This window comes from Lissotriton helveticus, chromosome 2_1 (assembly GCF_964261635.1).
Source record: "Lissotriton helveticus chromosome 2_1, aLisHel1.1, whole genome shotgun sequence".
In the NCBI taxonomy this organism is placed as follows: Eukaryota; Metazoa; Chordata; class Amphibia; order Caudata; family Salamandridae; genus Lissotriton; species Lissotriton helveticus.
This window is the reverse complement of record NC_136059.1, coordinates 1,441,000,149-1,441,026,563: the sequence shown is the minus strand read 5'-3', so window position 1 is coordinate 1,441,026,563 and position 26,415 is coordinate 1,441,000,149. Positions and strand designations below refer to the sequence as shown.

General features: G+C 46.5%; 1 protein-coding gene across 2 annotated transcripts in view; it reads left to right on the top strand.

The window, feature by feature from the left end:
* Window positions 1-26,415, top strand: part of CNOT6L (CCR4-NOT transcription complex subunit 6 like) — a 931,406-nt gene that overhangs the window by 781,418 nt on the left and 123,573 nt on the right. For both annotated transcript variants that reach the window (XM_078676356.1, XM_078676357.1), the window contains one exon: window positions 22,129-22,334. In XM_078676356.1, coding sequence (XP_078532482.1) covers window positions 22,129-22,334 — 206 coding nt within the window. The remainder of the gene's footprint in view (window positions 1-22,128; window positions 22,335-26,415) is intronic.

The following is a 26,415-nucleotide window of genomic DNA, read 5'->3' as shown; positions in this document are numbered from 1 at the left end:
GCAGCTGCCTCACATCATAAAGGGAGGAATAGAATGAGATCATTTCTGCCTGTTCCGCTTCCTGACCCACAATTGTCACATTTTCAGATGTGTGGAGTGCCATAATATGATCACTCGCCCAGGGTTTTCTAAGTAGGCCAGCTAGGGTCTTGCCTGCCTGGTCTCCGTCCCCATACCTCCTGGCGCTCTCCTCCCTATGAAAAGAATAGTTTTCTCTCAATGCTGCCTCTTCAAACTCTCTGATCCTGCCTTTTAAGCGGCTCAACACCTCTACGTTATTGGTGGTAAAACATTTGCGCTCTAGGTCTTGTATCTCCTTTTCAATATGATGCAACTGTCCTCTAATGGAGCGCTGAACCCCTGCCTGCTTTGCTATGCATTCTCCTCTTATTATCGTCTTGAATGCCTCCCACAAGACAGAGAAGGACTCCACGGTGCCCACATTAAGCTCGAAGTATACCACTATTGCAGCCCTAATGGCCACCCGAAACACCTGGTCCGGCAGGGCTCCGGACAGCAGCCACATACCCGAACACCCTGCTTGGGCACTCCAGCATGGAGAGCTCGATAAGCACATTGAAATGGTCTGCGAGGGTTCTAGGTAAGTGTACAGCAGCATAAAACCCAAGCCTCCACATCCCAGGAAGCGAGCCAGTAATCAATCCTCAACCATGAGGGGCCAGCGGAAGTGATGCATGTACACTCCTCTCTGTCTCCATTCTAATTCCTCCAAATGTCTACCAGCTCGTTATCTACTATAATGGAGTGGAGTTGCGCTGCCACTCTGGGAAGTGGGCGGCGGGGACTGCCCGACCTGTCTTTCCTAGGGTCAGGAACTGCATTGTAGCCCCCTCCCCATAGTAGTACGCCGGGCCCCAGGGTGTCTATCAGTCTCAAAATCTCTGCAAAGAAGTCAGGGTCATCTACGTTAGGGCCATAAATGGAGATGAGCCTGAGTGGGCACCCCAAGTGTGCCAGCCAGCATCACATACCTTCCTTGCGTGTCGCATAAGGCCATTTGCATACGCCAGGGCAAGCTCTTGCTGATAAGGGTAGCAACCCCCATGCGTAATTCTAGTAGCACGCCATGTGTTCTACCCCAATCCACCCCAGTCGCAAGCGCATGCTGGTGTGCTCAGTCAAATGCAATTCCTGTAAAAAGCAGATATCTAGCCAATGACAATTCAGATGAGCGGCTGCTAATCTTGCCTTGCACCTATCTTTCAGGCCATGGATATTGCAAGTTATTGCTGATTGTACTCTGATTGGTTACAAGGGCACAGGTTCTGTTGCTTGAGCTGGGATGTTAGCCATGATTGCTTCATTCATGATTGCAGGAGCTGACGAACATCGAGGTAGGTGCTTAAAGTGTGACGAGTCTCATGTGATGGACTTTCCAAGATGATGTGCCATCACCATGTGTCCTTTGCATGTCACCACCCTCGGAGAATAAACAACAGAGTGTCTGTTTTCTGCTTTTGTTTCTGCTTGACCAGGACCCTGTCATCTTGATTGAAGACTGTTTACTGAGCTCGTCGATATCGAACGTCATACGTTTACATCTTCCACTTTTGAGAATTGTTTGTGACATGAACGTTCTCAGTATTCAAGGATTGGCCTACTATCCATTGTGAGAGTTTGGTTCTGATGGCTCTCCCAAAAAGCAAAGTGGCAGGACTTTGGATTAATAAGTTGAACGACACACTTGGAGGGCTTGACACAGGGCCTGGTTTAACTCAATTCCCTCCATCGATGCTTGTTGACTCACCTTTTAGTGGTTACCCATGAATCGTTCCACAACACCATTGGAGTTGGGGCCACAGAGGTGTGCTCTTTTGATGCTTGACATTTAGTCTGACTAGAAACTCATTGAATTATTTGCTGTTGAACGTAGGACCATTATCAGATTAGAGAATGGCAGGGATGCCCCATGCTGCAAAGATATTGTCCAGATGCTGATGGACCTTGTCATGGGTTGCAGATGATAACTTGTCTACTAAAGGAAAGCATGAATATGCATCAGTGACTACCATGAGATGATGGATGTTTCCTAAAGGCCCAAAGAATCAACTGCAATTCTTTTCCAAGAATGTGCAGGAAGGTCAGACATTGTCAGTGGGCTACGTCACTTTGGGGGAAAGGCAGTTGCAAAGATGGGACTCTTTTAGTTCCCTTTTAACTCACTCGTCTAAGCATGGTAACCACACTCAGTCTTTTAGAGCTCCTTTGGTGGCTACAATGCCCCAATGTCCTTCATAGCCTAGTTCATCGACTTGCATTCTCAGACTCTCGGGTATGACGCTTCTCTGGCCTCTCAAAACAAAACCTTCCTTGTTAACAGACATTTTATTCAGTACATTTTTGAAATTTTTAAATTCAACATTGTCTGCAAATGGTTGAGCATTCTTCCACGACAGAGTTGGAATTAAGTCTTGGAGGATAAGTAGATTCAATAACCTATCCAATGGATAGGGCTGCTGCCTTGCTGGACCTCACAATGAAGTTAATGTTCTCCTCACCCATTTCCGATGTCAAACTGTAACAATGTAGCGGTACTTATGAAAAGTAATCTGCAGGGTTCTAATCTTTACCCGGCTTGTGTACAGTTGCATCCTCATACTCTAGCAGTCTCAACCCCCCTTCCCAACGCCAGGGGCATCTTGGCATTTGGGTTTCCAAAAATAGTGAGCAGCGCCTTGTGGTCTATAATGATAGTGAAACGTTTTCTATTTAGAAACACATACAAATTTTAGCAGACCCACACTACAGCCAGACTCTTTCTCTGGCTGAGAATAGGCATGTTCTGTGTCAGACAGGCATTGACTGGTATAGGCCAGAATGTGTATCTGAGCAATTAGATGACGTTATTTTGAGCAAGGATTGCCCCCAGGCCCATCGGGCTTGTATTGACTGTGATCTTAGTATGTAACTTGGGGTCAAAACAGGCCATTGCAGTTGCATTCTCAATTCCATATTTTATTCCTTTCGAAAATCTGATCGCATTCAGAAAACCACTCTAAAGGGACATTTCGTTGTGTCAAGCCTCTCAATGGCGTACTCACTGTAGCAAGGTAACAAATGTACCTTGAGCTATGACTGGCCATGTTTAAGAAGGATCTCTGCATGGCGACCTTTGGGTAAGTAGCTGACAGTGCTTGTACTTCATCTGGCTCAGGAGTCATTCCCCCATCAGAGAATATGAACCCAAAGAATTTAAGTTTGGTCGTCTGAAACTCACACTTTGCTGCGCTCAGAGTGAGACCTGCATCAGCAAGTATCTGGCATACATGTGTAAGAGCCTTGTCATGTTCATTTTGATTTGCTCTAAATACCAGTATCTCCTCACTATAATTAAAAGCATGTGTGACAGGTTGAACTATTTGATGTATGACAGCGCCGGGACACACTAGTTAGTGTAGCCATGCTCTTTATACATTTGTTTATTATTATTATTATTATTAACATCCTGAAATTTATCTGCAGCTGACAACACTCCAAAACTCAGCCTTTTGTATCTGAACAAACCAACATGAGTCGAAAAAGAAGTCATGTACCTACAGTTCTTCCAAATCGAGTTGATGGTATCGCTTGTTCAGGTGAAGACGGGAGTAGACTTAAGTACCGTTCAGCTTCATGATCATGTCTGCTATGTGTGGACCAGGATGTCTTTCGCTCTCGATTGCTTTGTTGGCTTGGCACATATCAATACAGAGGTGCACTGCACCTCCACCATTCTTTTTTGGCACCACCAATATGGGCAAGACCCGTGGCGTAGGACCGGTGGAGCGCTGAATAATGTCATGTCTCAACAGCGTTTCTAGTTCTTTCTCAATGGCTTCTCGCCAGTGAAAAGCGACTCTGCGGTGCCGTTGGGCGATAAGGCGAAAATCCTAATTAATATGAAGTTGCACCTTCATTTTCCTAAACCTTCCTAGGCCATGAAACAATTAAAGTAACGGACGCACAATTTCAGATTGAGCGTGGAGGTTGGAATTGAGAAATACCAGTCTCATATTAGCAGCAGTGCCATCTGAGTAGGCATGACCTGGACAAAGCTCCTTGAAGAACGTGAATTTGAGCATGCACTGATACTGTTTTTTGTTGTGTAGTGTAGTTCCTATCTTCCCAATAGGCTCTGCGCATTGGAATAATACCTACAGCAGTAAAGGCCTAGGCCAGACGTTAACTAGGTCTACTACTGTCGATACTAGACTTAAGTTTTGGGTTTGCCAGCGTAGCTCAGAGTTCGCTATAAACTTTCTCGAATGTTCAGGAAAGAATTAACTCCCCTGATTAGACAAGAAGGGATTTAGTTTCTGACAACCATAGAACATGACAACTTTGCTCTCCCCTAATCAAGAGTGTATCTCCAGAGTCGTGTGAGCACAAGGCAATTATTTTACTCAGTCAGTACGTGCATTCTTAGTCTCATCAGATTGTAGAGAAAAGGAAGAGACGGGCGTGTTCAATAAAAAGGTGTTATTTATTGATCAGTCTCTTTTCTCGTACAAGAGAAATGGATCGATATTATTGCAATACTTATAGTTAAGTAAAGTGCATACATTAAAAGCAATAGTATAAAATAATACTGTAAAAACATTGATATGGATCTGAGCCATATGATGTTTAAAATGATTAAAATATATTTACATACACACATACATTTGACTAAACGTACTCAACTGGTGTTTCTAAATACGCCTACCCCGTGTACCTGACCGAAGTCTAATGCGTGGGCGGGAATAGAAAGTTACAGTTTAAGTTAAGTTTGTTTTTGCCAAGTGAATAACTAAAGAATTCTCTGTGAGGGGTTATTCAGTTCTGTACCTGGAAGTTAGGATGAATGAGGAATTGTATCTCTTTCTCTGCTCTCGATATTCCAGGCTGCCTGCGAGGGCTGCCCGAAAGCGCCGGTGCTGGGTCTCTCGGCAGGAGATAGCAGCGCGTCTCTCAGCGCGTCAGGAAGGCGGGGCTGCTGCCAGCGGGGTCTGCTCTGCTTCTGGGCTTCGGCAAGTATGGCTGCTCCGTCTCGTCACCACGCGTGTGTTTGCATAGGGCAAGATCGGCAATATTTATACCTTAAAGGTGCCGAGATTGACGTAAGGATGGACATAGATACGTCAATAAAGATGTCATACGACTTGCTCGTTAGCACATTCTTTTACTGAAGTTCTCTGTGAAATCAAAACAATGGCCGCACGGATTTTCCAGGTTGTCATAGGTTTGATTTGTTATGAGAACGTCGTATGCCTTATCAGGGGCTGGAGGAATGTCGCTTGTCTAATTAGATCTCAAGCGTTATGACCTAATCAGATAACACGTTCCTGTGCCGTAGTGTGACTGCGTCAGATAACGGTATCTGCATCATGGGGGCTTTTCTTGCCTCATGGGCTGACTGTTAGTTAACTTGATAGTTAGTTTAACTAGAATAGGGTCAGGAATAGGGGGATCGATTCAGAACCTATAGGAATACATGACAGTTGCATCGTCGATGTGAATGACTCTTGACTCTGCAATGGTTTAGAAGCAGCCCACGTGTATACCACCCTGTTTGATGGGTTGAGGCTTGGCACAGGAGACAAGCTATTGAACTTCTGGACCGGAATGATATTAATCAACGCAACACTGTCTATGATAAAGGTTATGGCCCAACTGTTGACTTTTATTGTAATCTTGGGGCAGTGTCAAAATGAATTCAGTTGTTTCGTTTGGTGGTTTGCCTTGGTCTTTTGTTCTCCCTGGCAAGCAGTCAAACCTACATGTGCCTGTCGTTACTCGGTTGATACCATCATCGCACATCCACCTGGTCCAAGCCAAACACAGAGGCTCCTGTGAGCAGGACATATAGTCCACCGCCCGCTCCAGGTGACCCCAAATTTGTCACAGAACACCCTACCGCAAAGAGCTTGTTAGTCCAAGCCTCCACTTCCCACTAAAATCCTAGCACATTCCCAACCACCCCAAAGATTGGGAATCCAAGAAGCCGGACAACTTGGGCAAGAAAATGTTCTCTTCCACCAGCCTGGCATTGTGGTCTGTGAACACTGCATGCCTTTTGGGATGCTATTCTCACGCTCTGTGGGATGCGGCTGCGCAGGTGCTGCCAAGGGGTTTCAGGCATTACACCTTGACCGCACAAGATAGTTCCTGGTGGATGATCTCCCTTTGTGGGGTATGTTGGAGCGGAGAAAGAATGGGCTATACAGATGAGGACCATCTTACAATGGGTTGTGCTCTGTATCAAAACTTGCTACGCGTTGGCTTAGAAGAAACTCCCAGGAGAGTTGCTTGCTCATTCCACCAGAGCTAAAGCTGCTGCCAGTGCGTTAACAAGGAAAACCAAAGGTGATGATGGACGGAGTGTTGACAATACAAACACTCACCCCCAGTCAACTGATCTGGGTTTAATCCATCACCGTTCTTTAGCTCACTCCGCCACCCCAGTTCAGACATGGCCATATGCAAATCAGTCTGACCCTGTGCCTCATGGGAACAGTCCAGCCCGAACTGCCAAGCCATGTCTTCCCTGGACCGGAATCAAGCTTCCCAGGACCGGTTTCTGGCATTACAGCAGTCTTCAGCCGGGCTTGCTTGACTCCAGTGGCAAAGTGAGCAAGGGACTCACGTCTGAGCATACCCTGCCAACTTAGGGCGAACAAGGAAAACCAAAGGTGATGATGGACGGAGCGTTGACAATACAAATACTCATCCCCAGTCAACTGATCTGGGTTTAATCCATCACCTTTGTTTAGCTCACTCCGCCACCCCAGTTCAGACATGGCCATATGCAAATCAGTCTGACCCTGTGCCTCATGGGAACAGTCCAGCCCTAACTGCCAAGCCATGTCTTCCCTGGACCGGAATCAAGCTTCCCAGGAGCGGTTTCTGGCCAGAAACTGGTCCTAAGATGATTGATTCCGTTCCAGGAAAGACAAGGCTTGGCAGTTCGGGCTGGACAGTTCCCATGAGGCACAGGGTCAAGGCTGATTTGCATATGGCCATGTCTGAACTGGGGTGGTGTGGAGTGCAAAAAAATGATGGATTTAGGCCCAGATCTCTGTACTGGGGTGAATGTATGACATTGTTCTGCATTCTGTCCATCAACTGTTGTTTTTGCATTTGCCAGTTCGTTAACATGCAGAGTTCGGGACCTGGACACCTGTCAGGCAGCAACAGAGGCTTCCTTGCACAGGTTTACCAAGCACTACTACCTGGACAGTCAGGTCTGTAGGGATGGGGATTTGCCCACTCAGTCTTGCAGGATTTTCTCTGGTGAAATTGGTCCGCATACCCACCTCCGGGGAGGTTTTGTTTGGGTATCTATTCTAAAGTAAGGAATCTCTATCAGATGAACAAGTTACTTACCTTCAGTAACACCTCATCTGGTAGAAAATCTATCTGGATGCAGATTCCTTACTTTAGAATTAAGAGTGCTGACGTCATCAGATCACCAGGGGAGTGCGGGAGTGGCAGTGGAACGCTTTGGCTGCCATCCCCGGTTGGGGCCCATAGATAGCCAGGCACGAAGGGAGTGCCAGTGCTTCTCCATTGGGTGGGTGCTACGACAGAATGGTTCCGTCTTTAGCACATGAGCAGCGTGGCTGAGGATGGAACCGTTTAGTCCATAAAACCCAACAGGTTAAGTCTATGGTGCCTTAGTTTCAATCATGTATTTAAGTTCTTTGACAAATTCTCCCTCAACCGAAGGCCATCAGATGGTGTTGAGCCAAGCTTTGTTGCCGGCATAAGAGGTGGGCCCGGTCCTCATCGATGTCTCGAAACCAATCCAAACCGCTGTACTCTGGTAAGTCCTGGATAAAGTAGGAAGACAAGTGGCAATGGATGCATAAGAAGGTCAAACCGATTAAATCCTTCCTGCTGTTTTCATTCCATTGCACAATCAGTATTCAAAAGCTCTGACTCCGGCAACAGCATCGATTTGGACTAAATGTCAGAATTAGAGTCAATGTGCTTACCACTACTGTGCTACAGAATAGAGCCTTTGAGAAGGCGATGCTGCAGTTATTCTGGATGGGTCCGGGTCCTCTGGTGAGGCGTTTTGCCCCATAAATCCATCTGGCCCTCCAGTATGACTGCAGCTGAGCTCTTTTGGCCTCTGTCGTTGCCATGCTGCAGCTCATCACATTTGCTGCGCGCCCCTCCTCCTTCAAAGGAGCAGTGTCATCATATCAGCCCTTTGGAGATGTGTGCCATGAGCCTAGGCCTCAAAGCCTTTCTGTCTTCCATGCCTTCCTTGACACACTGTGTATTACCTGAGGTGTCATTCGCACCACTTGCGCTATTCATTTTTTAAATTCTGCTGTTTTAACTTCACTACTCCTACTTGTATTACTCTCACCTCATTCCTTCTGCTCTCCGGTCCGTCGTGGCCTAGCTGTTTGTTGCAGAGAGAGCCTCTGTGGGCATTTCCCTACTTACTGTTGGCCACTTAACCTCCGCCATCTTGGGTAGGTGGGTGACTCTTGGGCTATCAGCAGGGTACTGCATTTAAGCAGCTGCAGGATGCTGATACGCCAAAGGCAAGCCCATCTGCGCCTGACCACGCCTAGATGAGGCCAGACGCCAGAACCCCTGCACCTTTCCCTATTTCTCCCCTGCCCTTAGCCTATGGTAAGCATAGATATAAATCTAAATCTGCAGTTTTCCCCCAATGAGGTAAACCAAATTCACATGCTTCAAATAAAAGCTAATAAACAGGTGATATGCTGCACTCATCCCTTCCCGGCTCTAGACGAACCAGCAGCATGTACACAATGTAGATTCTCCTGCTTAGACTCCCTGCCTGTGGCGATTGATAATTTTCTAAGCTCAACACCTTTATCTTCTATCCTTCTTACATTGCCTCCCCCGAAGGCTCATATGCAGTAGAGACACTCCTCTCCACATAGAAACGCAACGAAAATAGATGGCCTCTATTGCAATGTTAGGTCCATGGTAAAGCACACTATAGAAATATGGAACCTTATCTCCACACTCTGCCCTAAGCTCTGTTTTTTTTTTTTTTTACAAAGAACTGGCTCTGCAGCACACCTCTACCTATATTCTCTTTGCCATACCTGAACACCACTATCTGGTCAAACTAGACAGAGAAGAGCGTTTGGGAGGGGGAATCGCTATTGTCTTTCATGACTTTATAAAAGTCAAACTAGTTGACATCCTTTTCGCAGCATGGATAGAGATGTGTCTTTTTAAAATCACAATCTCTGTCACTGAGGTCTGGAGAGGTGCTCTGATCTGTTGTCTGCCATGCACCAGGAAAGATTTTTCCCAGACTCTAATTGATTATATTGCACCTCATATTCTGGCCACTGATATATTTCTAATGCTGGGTGATTTAACTATCACACCTAGGACAATGATGTCCCTGGTGTGAGACAGCTATTAGCTGACATGAAGACTGTTGGGCTCAAACAAATTGTGATGGGCCCAACACACAGAGCTGGAAACACTCAGTTTTATTTTTACAAACATACTGGAAACAACATGTAATCCTCCCTTGCCCATCACCTGTTCCGATCATCACCTGATTACTTCATCTGGTGCATGCAAGAATGCCTTAAGTAAGACCAACAAAGAGGAGCTTACACCTCCCAGCTCTTGGAAGATGGTCTCCTCTACCACTTTCTCTGAGACTTTTAAGGCCCTCACTCTGTCACCTGATTTAGAGATGAATACTGCCCTTCCTGTCTACGACAACTCGCTCATCGGTACCTTTGAGCATCTAGCCCCTATCAAAAAATAGACATTTATTGCTCCTAGAAGCCACACTCCCTGGTACACAGAAAACCTATAGCTAGAAAAACCGAAATGTAAGTGCCTGGAGCACAGATGGCGTTCCTCAACAATCCCTCACTAACAAAATAGCATACCGGGCTATACTCAGAAACTATCATAATTCGATTAAAATGGCACGAAGGACAAACCTAACTTCCATCAAAGCATAAGCAGGCAACTCCTCTAAGGACTTCTATAAAGTGCTAAACTCTTTTCTGAAACCATGCGCCTGCATGACCACTAGCCCAGTTTATCAAATACTCTACAACTCTTTCGCAGATTTGTTTAACAAAAAAATCGACACCATCTATAAGGGGTCATCCCCGCCCCCTCTAGCCTTGTTGCCTTAGACATGGAAACCGATTGGAACCATCCACACGCCAGTGCTACTGCCAGCTTGGGTGACTTTGATCGCTGTTCCACGGAACAATTGTTGAAGGTGTTAGCGCTCGTAAAATCCAGCTCGCCTTATGATCTTTGCCTTCCCAGTGTCGGGACTAGTCTTGCACACTATCTAGCAACATCCATAATGGTACTATTCAACCTTTCTCTAGACTCTGCAAAAGTACTAACAGAATGCAAGTGTGTCCAAGTATCTCCTCTCCTCAAAAACCCTTACTTAATCATGAGGTCTTATCAAACTACAAGCCAATTTCACTACTGCCTCTGCTTGCAAAAATGTTAGAAAGTTTTATTAACAAACAACTGATATCCTGTTAGCCCCGCCCTTGACTTGGTTGTATATCTTGATGGCTGTGACAATGATGTCCCCAAACTAGCAAACATGAGGGTTTGCTGATATTGTTCTCTTAGCAAAAATGCTGATGGGGGATCCAGAAAATATTGGACCAATTTAACATTGTTCGGTGTGCTCAGAGGGCAAGACGTTATTATTAGTAATACAAAGTATCTGGTTTTTAACCCATGTCATACAACACACCCAAATCCTACTTTGGATAGTATCCCTCTTGATAAAGTTAACTTATTTGAATACTTCGAAATTACACTTGATGAGAATATGAATTGGGCCAACCACATCGCAAAACGGAGGCTTAAAATGGAGCAGCATGTTGTGAGGCTTCAAATGTTGCAAAAAGGGTCTCATTGCAAATTTGTCTCTCCGGTCCTCCAGTTGTACTCTTACCAGGCATTGGGAGCAGTTCAATATGAAGGTTCGAGATCTGGGTGCGCTCATATATCCAAAAACATTGAAATTGGTTGAGAATTGTTTTATTGCAGCAATTATTGTGCCTCCCGGCTAGCACTCCTTTTTCTCCTTTGAGGTTGAACACAGGGATAAGTCCTAACTTTGAATTTTTTGGAGGAGACTGTTGGCCATTCCTGAACTGTCACATTATCGCGGTGGGATGGAGGAAATACTTAAACACCCCAGTGCTATTAATTTTCCGTGGTTTAAATTTATAAAAGAATTACTTGAGGGGATCGGCTTAGCCAATTTTTTTTTCTTAAAAAAAAACCTTTATTGCAAAATTGCATACAGATTACATTCTTGCACCGAATCAAAGCACCACATACATGAGCATAACTGAAAATAGCGAGGAGGGCCAATAATACAAAATATCAGAAAACAACTACATGACAGATGTTATGTCGGTACGTCTGGACAGTGAACAGTGATTAATAGGAGGCGCTCAGGCCAGGCAGGAGGGACGGGCCCAGCTGGAAAGGGATAGGGACGGGGGGGAAGGCCAATTACTATCCTACAACGGTGGCCACCGCAGGCGGGGTGCCAGCGGGGATCGCAGGAGAGGTAGCAGGGCAATGGGGGAGCGGGCCAGGAGGTATGACCCTGGGGGCCCCCATATGTCGAGTGGGCTGGATATAGCGGGCATGAGGTCCCAGAATTCAGACAGCAGGGTCTGGCAGCCCGATGCATCCTCAGGCTTAGCCGATTTGTGGCACAATACTGAGGGATCTTTTCCAGGTATTAGTCCAAAGGATTTAAAAAGTCAGTATGAGTCCTATAAGCTTAACATTCTTTTAGCAACACTTCCACAGGGCACTCAACAATTTCCTTTTTTGTGGTCAAGGATATATATAATGCTGAATCTTTGTTAGACAAAATGTAACCTAATTTGGCAAAGAAGCAATATGTGCAGTTTCGATATGGTACACTTCCACTTTGTGCATTCACCTCAGGCTGCGCAGGATCTGCTATCCCTACAGAGCTGGGTTGCCCATCATGTGGACACGAGAAGAAAACAGTAACCCACATGTTGTTCTTTTGTCCAAATAGAAGGGCATGGTCAAAATGGCTGATCCCTATATGTAGGAACCTTGGCACCACTAAAAATGAGGTGACATGAAGAGTTTTACCAACAGACCCAGCCCCATCTTTGATCTTTGCAATCTCAAGATTTATATTAATACTGCTTGTGGCTCAATAGGAAAAATATGGTTTCTATTTCAACAGATAGCAAAGCCACTTTTATCACACAAAATGTATGATTTTATATGCATGGAAACCTTTATCAGTGGTATTTTATTGCATCAGACTTAATGTGTTGTTTTTTTATTCATACATTATGCCTATTTTTTAGATATATCCTGTATTTTGAATGGTTTTTAGGATTTTAATGTCCTAATGTTTTATTCATCTTGTACCTCTTTTATGGTAATTTACTGAAGTAGAGTAATATGAGAAGGGTAAGGCGAGACAACTTGTGAGTCCGAGACCTGGAGGAGGGAGCGGAAGGGCCCGATCAGGAAGCGTTCCTATAAGACCTCTTAGCTGAAATTGTCAGTCCACAAGTCCTTAAAATCAAGCTTGAGAGGGCGCACAGAGTCGGCGGACCAACAGGCGGAGAACGGAAACGCACGATAGATGTCCTTGAGAAATTTCACTCCTACAAGGTGAAGGAGGCAGTCCTCTCAGCCGCTAGGAAAAATAACACAATCTCCTTCCAGGGGCACTCTTACAGCATCTATCAGAACGTGGCCCCCACAACATTAGCGAGGAGGCAGCAGTTTTGACCCATCACACCCAAGTTACGAGACGACAAAGTCAGGTATCGCTGGCCTTATCCGTTCGGCCTGAGCTACGAATTTAACAGCAAACAACACCACATAACCGACCTAAAAGAAGGTCTGAACCTACTGGGCCTTAAGGTTACTGAACGTGAATCAGCGGCAGATGACTCACAGGGGACTAGCCAAAATAGCTAATCCTCTGCGAAATGGTACACGTCCACGAGAGGTAACCACAAGTGAGAACTTTGCTAAGCTACTTGCGAGCGTACAACTACAAGAGCACCGATCCTTGTGTTTGAGCCCAGAGAGACATATCGATGGCAGTGAAGACATTATCTGCTTGATCTCCGGGAGGTTCTTCAAGTTGGGAGAAACCAGACGATGATCAAGAGCAGTGACTAATGCAATCGGCAAACTGAGCTACTTGGGAGCCCCCGAGGTGGATGCGGCTGGGAACTCTGGTCACGCCATCCATCAACCCATCTGAGTAGGTGGTTCCACCTAGGGGTGGGCGGAATTTGCGTAGTCGCTCAACGCAGAATTCCGCGAAACGGTAAGAAATCTCAGTGGACACGCAGAAATTCCACAAGTACGCGGAATTGCTTGTTCGCAATGCTTTTTTCCTGTTCGCAATCGCTGTTTGCGTGCTCGGGTGGAAATATCTCGCGAATACACAGTTTGAGAATGCTAACAAGCAAAAAATTCCGCAAAGCCGCGGAACTTAGAATTTTGGGCAATTTCACGTTCTCAGCGGAACGCTAAATTACCCAAATTCCGCAAATTCCGGGAGCAGAACGGAATTTGCTGCCCAGGCCTAGTTCCACCTACAGTCGAGGAATCATCTTCCACTCGACACATGTTCCTGTTGGTATTATTGGGGATTGTATTTTTTCTTTTTTTACTTAAGTGGGATGGGGGTTTGGTGATGGCATTCTCTACTCAATTTACAAGAGGGCGTTATGGCAGATGCTTGTATACTACAGCAGGGGCATGGAGGTACTCTTTCCACAATGTCTGTTACGAAGATGCGAGGGAGTGGTTCTAGGCAAGGGAGGGGGGGTTCCATTGGGAAAGAGGGTAATTACTATAGCCTCGTGGAACGTTAGGAGCCTCAACTCCCCACAGAAGAGGCAAAAGGTTTGGAAGTACCTCACAGATCACCACTTCGACATAGTGGCTCTCCAAGAGACACATTTACAGAAAGCTGATGAATTGAGGCTTAAACACAAAATGTACCCCCTTATTTATAAATAGTCAGCGCATAACAAGGGGAGTGGCAGTATTATTTCACAATTCGACGAAATTCCAGCAGCTAGACATCCAGTCGGACAGCGAGGGATGGATGATCCTGGTTAAAGGCACACTAAGGGGCACACTATGCACCTTTATAGCAGCGTATGCACTGAACGCGGGCCAAACAAGCTTTCTCAATCTCTACTTGAACACTTTGTGGAAGTGCCAATGATTTTAATGGGGGATTTTAATCTTACCTGGCAACCCGATGTAGACAGCACTCACTCACACAGATCCTAAACTGGCTCTTTCCCTGCAGAAATTAAGCGAAGAATGCACGACTTTAGGCTGCGAGCCGCTTGGCGCACCCTATACCCCCAAACTAGAGACTACACATTTTATACGCACGTACACCACACCTACTCATGCTTAGACTACATTTTTATCAACCAGCGATTGGTGGGCAAGCTTAATGAGGCCAAGATCTTCCCCCTTGCCATCTCGGATCATTGTCCGCTATCGATCTGCTTACAGTCGAGATCTGCCCCAACTACGTCCCCCAAATGGTACTTCCCTATCTCTCTCACACCAGATAGTGTATTGCGTACAGAATTACGAGAAGCAATCACAGAATACTTTAAGGTGAATAGGCAGGAAGACACCTCTCCGGGTAACACTTGGGACGCCTTTAAGGCGGTTATTCGAGGTAAATTTATAGAACTTAACTCCTCCCTGAATAAACAACGGGTGCGGGAAAGGGAAGGACTAGAGAGGGAGTTAGGACAGGCGGAGCAAACACACAAGAACAATTCCACTAGGGTGATTCTGCACTCCCTCACAGCACTGCGCGGCAAGTTAAAGGCTATCTATAATAGGGCAGAATACACGCTCTTAAAACTATGCCACATCTCTTACACTCAAGGGAACAAGCTAGGCAAACACTTAGCGAAGCAACTCAGAGTGAAACGTGAGAGGGAATACATTGGGGGCATGCGGGATGGGAATAATGGCCTAGTGCATGAAGACAGGAAAAAGGCAGACCTCTTTGGGTCATTCTACAAGACACTCTACACCAAGGAACCCTGAGAACCGGACCTGCAGAACAGCTATGTTTGGGCCCTGCGGTTCCCCCGAATCTCACAAGCCACGAATGATAAACTTACGGCCTCAATCACTGTGGAAGAGGTGAGAGCGACCATCACAGCTCTTAAACTACACAAGGCCCCGGGGCTGGATGGCCTCACAGCCCACTTTTATGAAACCTTCGCCCCCGACCTCATCCCTCACCTCACAAACCTTTTTAACCAGATGGCAGAGTCAGGTGAAGTGACCCCCTCGATGGCCGAAGCAGTAGTCATGGTCATCCCCAAGCCCGGGAAAAAAGTACAGCTCTGTGCCTCTTACCGTCCAGTAGCTCTCTTAAATCTGGATGCAAAGATGTACTCCACTATCCATGCGAACCAGATACAAGACTTGATTCCAGATCTGATCCACCCCGATCAGTCTGTCTTTATTAAGGGGTGCCAGACACACAACAATATTAGACGTACAATTCATCTAATTGAGAAAGCCAACAAAAGGGAGATACCAGCTGTCTTGGTGGGGCTTGATGCCGAAAAGGCATTTGATCGGGTGGACTGGGCATTCCTGTTTCGGGTCCTTACGGCTTTCGGCTTCGCAGACAAATTCATCCGCATGATTAAGGCCAACTACTCCCAACCCCTCTCCCAGGTCTAGGTCAATGGGGTGTTATCGGCCCCATTCTCCCTTACGAGAGGCACCAGGCAGGGGTGCCCTCTGTCACCCCTGCTTTTTGCCCTGAGTATTGAACCATTCGCAATGTCCATCCGCAACAATTTGGCGATACAGGGCATACCCTTAGGAGGGGACAATCACAAAATTTTGCTTTTTGCAGACGATGTGCTCCTGACACTCGCGAATCCGTCACATTCACTACCTGCCCTGCAGCTGTAACTGGCCAAATTCGAAGTCATGGCCGGCTTCATGGTCAATCTTGACAAATCCTACGTACTTAAGCTTACAATACCGGACGGTGAGGCGCGCGTTATCCATTCCCAATCCTCTTTACAGTGGTCAATCCACTCCCTACAATACCTGGGGATCCAACTGACACCTCGAGTAGAAGGGCTCTACAAAGCCAATTTCCCGACTGTGCTTCTTCAAATACAGAATGACCTTAAGCGGTGGAAGCCCCTATTAATTTCTTGGCTGTGCCGCATTCACGCGGTCAAGATGACACTGCTGCACAAATTGTTGTATCTTTTTCAGGCTTTGCCTATAAACTTGGATTCAACCTTTCTGTCTAAAATCAAATCATTGCTCACAAAGTTAATTTAGCAAGGAGGACGGGCGCGATTATCCTTCTCCATTCTGCGGAGCCCCAGATGAAGGGAGGGGTGGGACTGCCACATATAGGTTTATATTATAAAGCGGCGCAAGTGTGAATTGTGACAGAGTGGATTAAACGGGAATCAGGGAAACACTGGCTTCATATGGACCGGGGAGTGGCGGGGAGGACAGTATGGGGTCTGATTTGGAAACTTAAGAAAGAGCGACCAGCAAATGTGTACATTAGTATTATTATTATTATTATTATGCGTTCTTATATAGCGCTCGATTACCCGTAGGCATCTCGGCGCTTGCCTTGGGAACCCGTCCTGGTTTTTCCCTCTGAGATACCCGTACTGGGCGTCCCCAAGGTGAAAGCCAGGCATCCTGCCGCGGGGGGCCGTAGTGGAGATTAAGCAAGCTAATGCCCAGAGCTGCAGAGTGTGAACTTGTGACTCGAGTAGGCACCGAAACGAGAATTATCGAATTAGTACCCCCAAGCGCACTGTACAGAAGGTATGGGACTCAATATCAGGAGATGAGGCGTGGACCTCGTTCCCTTTCCCATACACCCCGATCTACTTTAACCTGGCCTTTCCGCCAGCCCTACACGAAAGCCCGCTCGACGCTTGGAGAGAAGGAGGCTGCTTTATGCTTGATCAGTTATTCCATAACTACGACATCTTAACCTTTGATAATTGCAGACGGGAATTTCACTTACCACCAGAAAAACACTTCCACTACCTTCGACATTGGGCACTCACCCCTCACATACGGGATAATGCCACTAGGGAGAAAACGGGGTTTGAAAAGTATGTGAGAACAGTGGGTTCAATGAAAGGGGTGAACTCCTTCCTCTACAAGTATCTACTTTCCACCATACACATGCCTCAACCGAGATACATGTCTCTGTGGGAGGGCCTACTGCAGCTAAACATACACGCAAAGGAATCGGCGGCACTCTGGTCCGATATATCGAAGTTTAATCACTCCCTAGAGCTCAGGGAAGCACATTTGAAAACTCAATTGGACTGGTACCTTTACCCTGCCAAACTCAAACAAATCTTCACAAACACATCAGATAGATGTTGTAGGAGCTGTGGGCTTCTGGGGGATTTTCAACATATCTGTTGGGACTGCCCCACCATAGGACCCTTCTGGGAGGAAATCTTAGCTCAACTTAAAACCATGTTGGGATAGCCTATACCGACCACCATGGAGGGAGTCCTCCTAGGTATTCAAGATCCCTCTCTAGAACACCAGACCAGGGCTGACAAAGCCATCATGTGGACATGTATAGGTGCAGTGAAAGTAACAATTGCAGCAGCATGGATGAGGAAGGCAGCCCCTACCTTTTCAGTCTGGCATTTGCGACTCTGGAAACTCCTCTGCCTAGAAAGAATGGCAGACATATTCCGCGACGATTACAAAAGCTTTGAATATAGGTGGGGTCCATTAGTTGCCTTCCTTACACGGGGCCTGCCGATGGCGGTGTGCCCCGTCTATTAGAGACATGCATCTCTTTCAGTTCTAACATCCTACACTTCTGCCCAGCCTTACACTCAGCCCTCATCAGTAGAGTCGCCACCACACACCTTGTTAGTGGGAGGATGGAGTGGATAGGGGGATTATTGGGTTAATTGTTTTTCCTTTTCATTTTTTCTTTGGAGTACCTTCCCGGTTGGAAGGGTGGAGCGCCAATTTGATACAATGCTATGGACTGTGAAACCACATAGTGGAGGAAAGGACTTATTAAGCCTCTGAACTATTTGAAACTGTACAGATCATTATAGCTTATCCCCTTTCCACAGTTGGCACAGCAGCGTATGGGAATGTTTCAGCCAGAATACTTTAAGGCACTGGCTGAAACATGTCGACCATCTGAAGGACGCAGGGGACAGTAACTCGCCACCCTCACGCGTCCTGTAGCCTTACTTTTAACCGCTGGTGACGGCCCAGTTATTAAAATTTAATTTACCCTCGGGTACTGGGACCACCACCAAGCCGTTTTAAATCACAACTCACTCAACCTCACTCACTGCACTCTCAGCAATATACCAGCTCCGCTGTAATCAGGCGTCGTAGCGCACCCGGGACATACTAGGTATCACTGGGTGGGCCCGATGATGAAGCATGCCACCAACTAGGTTGGTGGGTGAGGGCTTCATGAATACACCAACAAGGTGCCCGTGACAGAACTAATTAGAGTACTGTAACACTCTGTTCAACTTAAGCTAGTCCTCTTTGATTAATCACATATAAACCCTCGGGGACTCGGACTAGCTATCTAGTCCTCTCTCTCCCTCTTGTTACACGCGTACTGTACTATATGACACTGATGCTCCTGTTGTTGTAAAGCAAATATTGTTTACTTAACAAAATGCCAATAAACATACGTTTTACAAAAAGAAATTGCATTGGATGCCCATCAGGAAACAAAGCGTCTTCAAGCAATGATATTGCACACAGAAAGGCTACTATGAATCCTCTCCTGCTCTCCTGCAGACTCCGATACTATTCCGATACATGTAAAGTCTTCCAATAAAGCCCTTCTCCAGACCCCTCACATCTGCTTGGTTAGATATGGTTGCTGGTCCTTTTCGTACCTAGCCCCCGATCATTGGAAAAGGCTGTCCATTTATTGCTGTATCTGCCGACTTCCCGAATTTCGAGAAGTTGCTGAAAACATGGCTGTTCCGAATCTCACTCTGCTATGGCCTTTTGCGCAAGCACCGCGGTACTCCAAGAGAGATTTGTGTGCTATTCTAACCTCATATAATAAATAAATAAATGGAAGATCCCTCCAGGTTCTAAGGAAAACATGATTTCTATGTGCTACTGACACTAGCAAGGCTGTTTATGGGATTTATTCTCTCGTTCCTCCAAGAGTGTTGGGTGTGGCAGGGTATCCACTAGATCCTTCTAATGGTCAATCACCTGGTGGATTCCCTGAACACCAGGGTGGACTAACACAGAGGCGTCTTCTGCTCCTGAAGGGGACTCAGGGCATCATACCTCAGTGGAGTTTGCCCATTACAGATCTTTATGCTACCACTGTGAAGCTTCCATGTTGATCCTTTTGCACCTTAGGGTTTTCTCCTCGGTGGTCTTTTGGAGATGTTTTCTACCTTCAGTGAAACTACTTTATGCATTACCTCATCTGCTGCTTCTGATCCCCTGGGTCCTGGAGAAAGTCTGGAGGGATGGGGCCTAGATAGTCCCAGATTGGGGTAAGAGAGTCTGGTATCCCAGCCTGTTTATTCTGTGCATCTACCCTCTACTTCAGTGCTTCCTCAATATGGCCTTCTGTCGCAAAAGAAAGGTAGACTCCTGCACTGCAGTCTAGAGCCACAATCTACATTTCCATCCATAGAGATTGAATGGAACTTACTAAGGGGGTTTTACCTTGTACTAAAGGTGGTGGATCTGATTTTTGGGTGCTCGCATTCTTTCTATGAACTTAGTCCATCTACTCTTACCTCTTTTCTAGGTTTGTTACCTATCGTGAGGACAGACAGGCCAGTTTTCTTCATGCTAAGCTGCCTGATGTTCTTTTGTTTGTCTTTGGTCTGGCAAAGATTTGCTGGACACAGTAAAATATTACTTATCAGTCCTTTTGACATTTCTTATTTTGCTTGATAGCCCTTTTTATTTAAGTCACCTACTGTGATGCATTTATTAAATGGCTTTCATATGTTTCCACCTGCTCCTCTTATTATGCTAAAGCTGGACCTTAATTTGGTCTTTATCCTTTTTAGGTCGAGCCTAGCGCAGCGCACATGGGCTGTGCTATGGGAGGATTCTTGTGAGCAAACTTTACTGTGTGGGTCTCACTCCGTCCACACACCTCCCACACATTGGATTGGCCTTTGTGTGTGGCTTTCAATAATGAAAGCATGCAAATGGCCAAAGGCGGGTGCATGTCCCACCTCCTTTCCAATGTGTCACTTCCACAGTTTTGCTTGAGGGAGCGAGCAGCGGCGCGCAGGGTGGCAGCTGCATTCCTCGTTTTTATTTATTGGAAGATGTAAATAAAAGCTTATAAAAAGGACCCCTCCCCATCAAAGAAGCATCTGACAAATTGAAATGTTTTATATCTGATTCCTTGATTTTAAAGAGGTAAATCAATTGATTCTTCTTCCGTAAAACCATTTAGTGATCCGAAAAAGAAATAAAACACAATAAACAGCTCTAGTTGGGTACAACACCTCATTCACCGCACGTTGGAACAGTTGTACGCATTACGTCGTGTACAACTGAAAACAGGAGCCTCATCAGTCATATTGCCCATGTGCTCTTCTTCCCACCAAGATTAGGGAACTGACATTGTTTTGTTTCTATGCACAAGTGGGCTTGTGGGGGAAGGGCTGTGAGGCGCTTCTTCCCTTTGAAGTGGCCGCACTACAGGGCGGCTAACACGCGGACATTATGTGAGATGAGGTTATCTGGCTTTGCTTAAAGTCTCAAGTTAGGGCACCATTATCCACTGGTGCGTCGGCCGTGCCTGGCTCCTGTGACTGATGCGTCTGTGCTCGTGTCACCCGGCTGTTTACAGAGGCTCCACGCTGCTGGCCAGACGTACGGGGCGCTCATTCACAACCACTTCTCACCCCTATATGGGTTCCCCAAACACAGACATTATATCTCAGAAAACTCTTGCTCGCCCCTTTGATCTACTCAATAAAAACGTCTTGCAAATTAGAAAAAAAAATGATGTCCAAGCGTGCACTCCCTTTCGATTTTGGATGTCAGACTTTAGGACTCTTCTCAATGCACTTATTATTGTCACAGAATAAGCATTGAACCAAAATAAGAGTTTGCAAGATACAGCAGCGTATCACAAAGATGTATGCAAGGCCTTTATTTCTTTGAGGACTTTTATAGCACCGACCTCTTATTGTACACGTCAGAACGCTTTACACAGTTGAAAATGTTATAATAAACAACTTGCGATCAAAGCTATTGGTAAGAAATTACAATCACAGAAAATCGCAGTTAAATTTGAATATCATGATTCTTAACTTAACCACCTTTACACTGTCATTTTTTTTTAATTGGGTCATTCCGTTGTACATAATATCTTCTTGGTTATATACAAGGTAACAAAAATACTTATAATACTTTTTTATTATAACTTTTCAACATTCTGCACAGCAGCCACAATGCTCTATAACATAGCTTGAAAACATTGGCAACGCCAAGAACACTGGCTGAACGCTTATAAGGACCCAAAGGCGAGACCTATTGGCTATGCCAATGCTTGTTACGCATGCTTTGTGTGAGCCTATGCCGAGTTTGGAATTCTCTATTGATAAACTGACACCTGTCTGCAGCTTTGTGTCACTTCCAGTGGCGGGACAGAGCCGCCATGGAATCTGATTGTGTCACTTACTGGTGGGTTGGAATTATTGCCAACCATTTACTGTATCTAGACTGGAGCTTGAGAAGAATCAAAAGGTAAGGAATCTGTGGTTAGAGTAGTCATCAGAAACAACATTACTGACGTTGGCTACTTGTTCTTTATAACTAATGGTACATCTGCATGTAACACTTCAATTGTGACAGGATGATAATGTCTTACTCTTTGCCAAAGTTAGAGCATAATAAGGTGAGGAGCTACCTAAGCCTCACCAAAATTGTGACTGAATAACCTACACCACCAGACTTGGCTTTCCACTACAAATAATCAGTGTTTTGAAGCAACATTTTTTTCTTTCAGATTGCTTAATTAAACTCTGCCTTTTTTATTTTTATGCATAGGCGTTGTGGAATATTTGAGCAGTGGAGTAGTTGCGGACAATCACAAAGACTTTAAGGAACTTCGATACAATGAATGCCTCATGAACTTTCACAACAATGGAAAGAATGGCCCTATCTCAGATGGGAGAATATCTCATGGCTTTCAGTTGAGGAGCGCCTATGAAAACAACTTGATGCCTTACACCAATTATACCTTTGATTTCAAAGTAAGTATCATTCTGATGGATCTTTCTAATCACAGATTCATCTAATTCTGCCTCTTCTCAAGTGAAACAGACTGGATCCGGAAACATGTGCATAGGGTCTGCACGCTGGCAGATTGGACCACTGGACTCCGTCTAGCCTTTGTACCGGATGTCTCGGGGAGAGGAGTGGGCGTAACAGCTAGGGCGGTCGACCTCGAATCTGGGGAACTGGGTTTGAGTCTCGGCAATGAAGCTGAACATCCTGTGATTCTGGGCAAATCACTTAATCTCCCCGTGCCTAACAAAAATGAATGTGTCCTCATGTAACGAAACTGGTGCTATGTAAAGCGCTCTGATACCAGACTTGGGTCAAGTTCACGCTATATTAAACTCTGTAAAATAAAAAATAAATTAAATGACAGAGCGGTATGTAAGAGTGATGTCAGTTCTTCAGCTCTGGCGTTTAGTTACTTCAAATTTTCAAACTTCTTTCAGAAGTGTTTTTTATTAAACTTTTTTGACAGTGTGCAGGGTCGTTGTGACCCAAAAACTCCATTGTTTACATTTTGCTGAAAGCTAATGTTATTTAAGGGCCTGGAAGCCATTTATTTTGATGCTGCAGTACCAAGCCTGTCCAATAACCAACGCTTATTGATGCAGCGAATGTGCAGTTGAGAATAAGAAGCTACATTCTAGATCACTGAGCATAAGAAACCGGGTCGGTCCCACTCCAAGTTTGGGGCTGCTCCAGGTTCATTCCCATTCACCAACCTGAGGCAAGTCCAAAAACAAGTTGTAAGACGAGTCAGAAAGGAAACAAGTTCCAAGATGGGGAGCTTCACCTCTTCTATGCTCTCACGCTAAGGAAAGGGTTTATAGGCAGCGCTCAAAAAGCCAGACTCTGATCTGATTTTTGTTCTGAGCCGATGTGCCACAAGTTCTCCTGGCCACTGTTGAATCTGCAGCAAACTGCAGGTGTTAAGAAAGCCATGCTGGAGGGAGGAGCCTAGCTCGCGACCGAGATGGCCGCGTTTTAGCTCGGCTCCGTTCAACCACCTGTTTTCTTCGATTATCCTGTATTTCTCCTGCCCCGGGAAGCCCTCCTTGCGGTGTTTCGGTACCGCGGGCACTTTGCGGACACTTACCCGTTGCTCCGGTGATCCTGGGTGCTGTCGATCCTGTGCGGTGGTCCCGCTCGGAGCCTTCGGGGCGAACTGGCCTGGACCTCCTGGCAGCGACGGGACGTGGCGGAGCGCGATGGTCGGCCCTTGCTGGCGCTGTGGTTCTGGTTGCGGGGGCTGATGTGCGAATAGGCCGGCTGTGCCCGTTGGCGGACCCGACTGGCCTGGGCCTCGAGGTGCGGACGCTGCCTCCTGCGGGAGAGCCTCCTCATTTATCCGGCTTGGTCCCCCCTTTGTTCCCCGGCCCGGCCATTTTGGATTTTCCGCCCGGGCTCGGAGAACGGGGCCGGCGGCACGAGGGGGCCGCCGAAAATCCTTCTTCTGGTGGGTCTCCTTCCTGCCTTGGGGCGCCTCGCCGCAGTTCGGCTGACCTCCTTTTGCTTTGGTGTTGCTCCGGCCGGGGCCCCCGACGACCGAGGGCTTGCTGGGCTCCTAAGATGGCGGCCGGCCCTGGGAGTCTCTGCCGGGCCTGGGCGAGCACTGGGGGCCCGCCACACGGCCCGGATGTCGGCTCTTGTGAAGGGTTTCCTGCACTTCATGTTGTCCTGGATGCACTATACTCCTGGCGGACTTCCGTGGCTGCGCCTGTTTCCCCTGTGGAGGCGGACCCACTTTTCGATTTATGCGGGCCCCCATCGTTGGATTTTGCTTCCTTGTTGCAGGGTACGGCTGGTGTGCTCCTGGTCTCTGTGCCTCCGGCGGAGACCGCATCCTTGAATTGGAGACTCTCCGACGCCCTTCGTCGTCCTGCTTTGTTGCCTCAGCCGCTGGGCTGCGGTCCGTTTGCATCCTGTCCAGGCCTCGATGATCCTTTCTGTTTCTCATCACGTCGGCTCCCCGGCCGGGGCGCCTGTGCCGACCCAGCTGGACTTGCCTCGTTGGACCTGTCCATAGAACTGTGCCTGCGGTGCGAAGATTGTACCGTAACTTTTTTATATCCTCCGTATTTTCTTTCACGTTTCTCCTCAGGACTGCCGCTGGATTTCCTCCTGAACCCTGTGTCCCTCGTCGTTTGGACTTTGTTTGTTTGGATGATTACAACCTTGGACAAAAGCGGACAGGGCTGAAATGACTTATTATATGCGGTAGACTTGTTTTTGATCTATGACCGACATGTGCTGTTTTGATGTTGTGTAACTTCGTGGGACTCCTGAAACTTATCCTGATGTCGTTTAACTTCCCGTGGGCTCTGCCTCTCCCCTTTTCACAGGTGGTGGGATGGTTGCAGATAATACTGTTTTTTGCCCTCTCCCGTGCGTAATGTTCCTTCCTTTCCCTGGCCCTTCTTTTTTGCCTTTGTTTCTACCTTGTTTCTTTCTCCTATATTTCGGGTTCTATTTAGGGCGACAGGCATGCTGCTGGGGGGTTGGCCGTAGCCTTCTGCAGGGGTGTAGGGTGGGCTTGTGGGGTGGGTGGGGGGGTCTGTTGCTGTTTTTGGGGGATCTTTTTCCTCCTTTCTTCTCCCTTTTTGGTTCTATGGCCCTTGTGTATCCCTTCTTTCGGGGCTCTGTCTCGTCGTCTGTCCCCCTGGTGTCTTTCTGGGGTATTTTTCCGGTATCACGATGATTCTGATTTGCTGGGTGTGTTTTCTGTATTTTTAATGTCTATTTTGTACCGGGTTATTGTTTTCCTGTTTCGTCGCCCGGGGGCGGGTGTTTGGATAAGAGTCCCTTCCTTTCCTTCTTCCCCCTTCTTTCCCCCCCCCCCCCCCCCTTTAGGTGGGGTTCTTTCCTTTTATTGGGGGTCCGTTTCGTATTGTTCTTGTATTTGGGTCCTTTTCTGTGCTGTTCGGTGGGATAGGTGGTAGCTGCGGTGGGCGGGCATTGGACGATGTGTGCGATGGCCTTTCCTCATGTCTGTTGTTTTGACCGGTGCTTATTGGTATGCCTATTTCGTATTTGTTTCTCCTGTGTTTTTTACGATCATTGTATTGCTGCCCGCCGCGGCCCCGCCCCTTTGGTTTGTCTCTAGGCCCGCCGTATTCCTGTGCTCCCTAACCCGTCCTTTAAAAAATGAGAAAACTGCCTTTCTAATTCTTATCTCCTGTGATTGCTCTAAGATGCTTGTTATGTCTCCTGTTTCTTTGCCTTTGTATACTGTGATACTCTGTGCATTGCTCCTGACATTCGGCTCTGTGGTGGCCAGCCCGGTGGGTTGTAGGCCCGTATTTGTGAGCTCTTTCTGTACAATAAAGGTTTTCAAAAAAAAAAAAGAAAGCCATGCTGTTTACAGCTCTTCGGGATGGTCATGGATTTCTTATGTGCACCTCCTGGCTTCACAAATCTGTCAGGGCCTTCAGTTGCCGGATCCTCTACTGACACAGATTAACCCTGTACTAATACAAACTGTCAGGCCATGACTCAACAGTTGTTTGATTACTCGCACAATCCCGGCTCCAGAGATGCCAGTACAGGATTCCACTCCTAATCTGATCTCAGATGCTGAACTGACTTCAGCTAGGGTGTGCCAATGTTGCACTATACAATAAACAAGACTTAACCTCAGTATGTGGAAAACTCTCCTCCTGTTTCTTAGCCTCAGAGGTAGTGTTTCGGGAGCTAAAAAACCCAACCTATTTTGCTCTGATTGTCGTCTTTGATCTTGAGCATGTTCCCCACAGTGAAGAGGATGATGAAGAGCCAGATCTCTTGCTCCCCTCTCATTACAATGATGCAACCTTTGCTAGAGACAGAATTGTATTTACCCTTAGGGATCCCTACAAAATAGTATGCTTCTTTTACAATGCTGGTATGAAGAGCTGTAAGGTGCTAAATCAGCAGTTTCCTACAACAGAGACTAAGGCCAACCATCCAGCCAAAATATTGTGGTCTAGCTTTTGAAGCCCTCATTACCATGAAAGGAAGCCTGGACTGATTCACTTGTGGCGGCTGCTCCAGTATGCCAGTACGTCAGTCGATTTC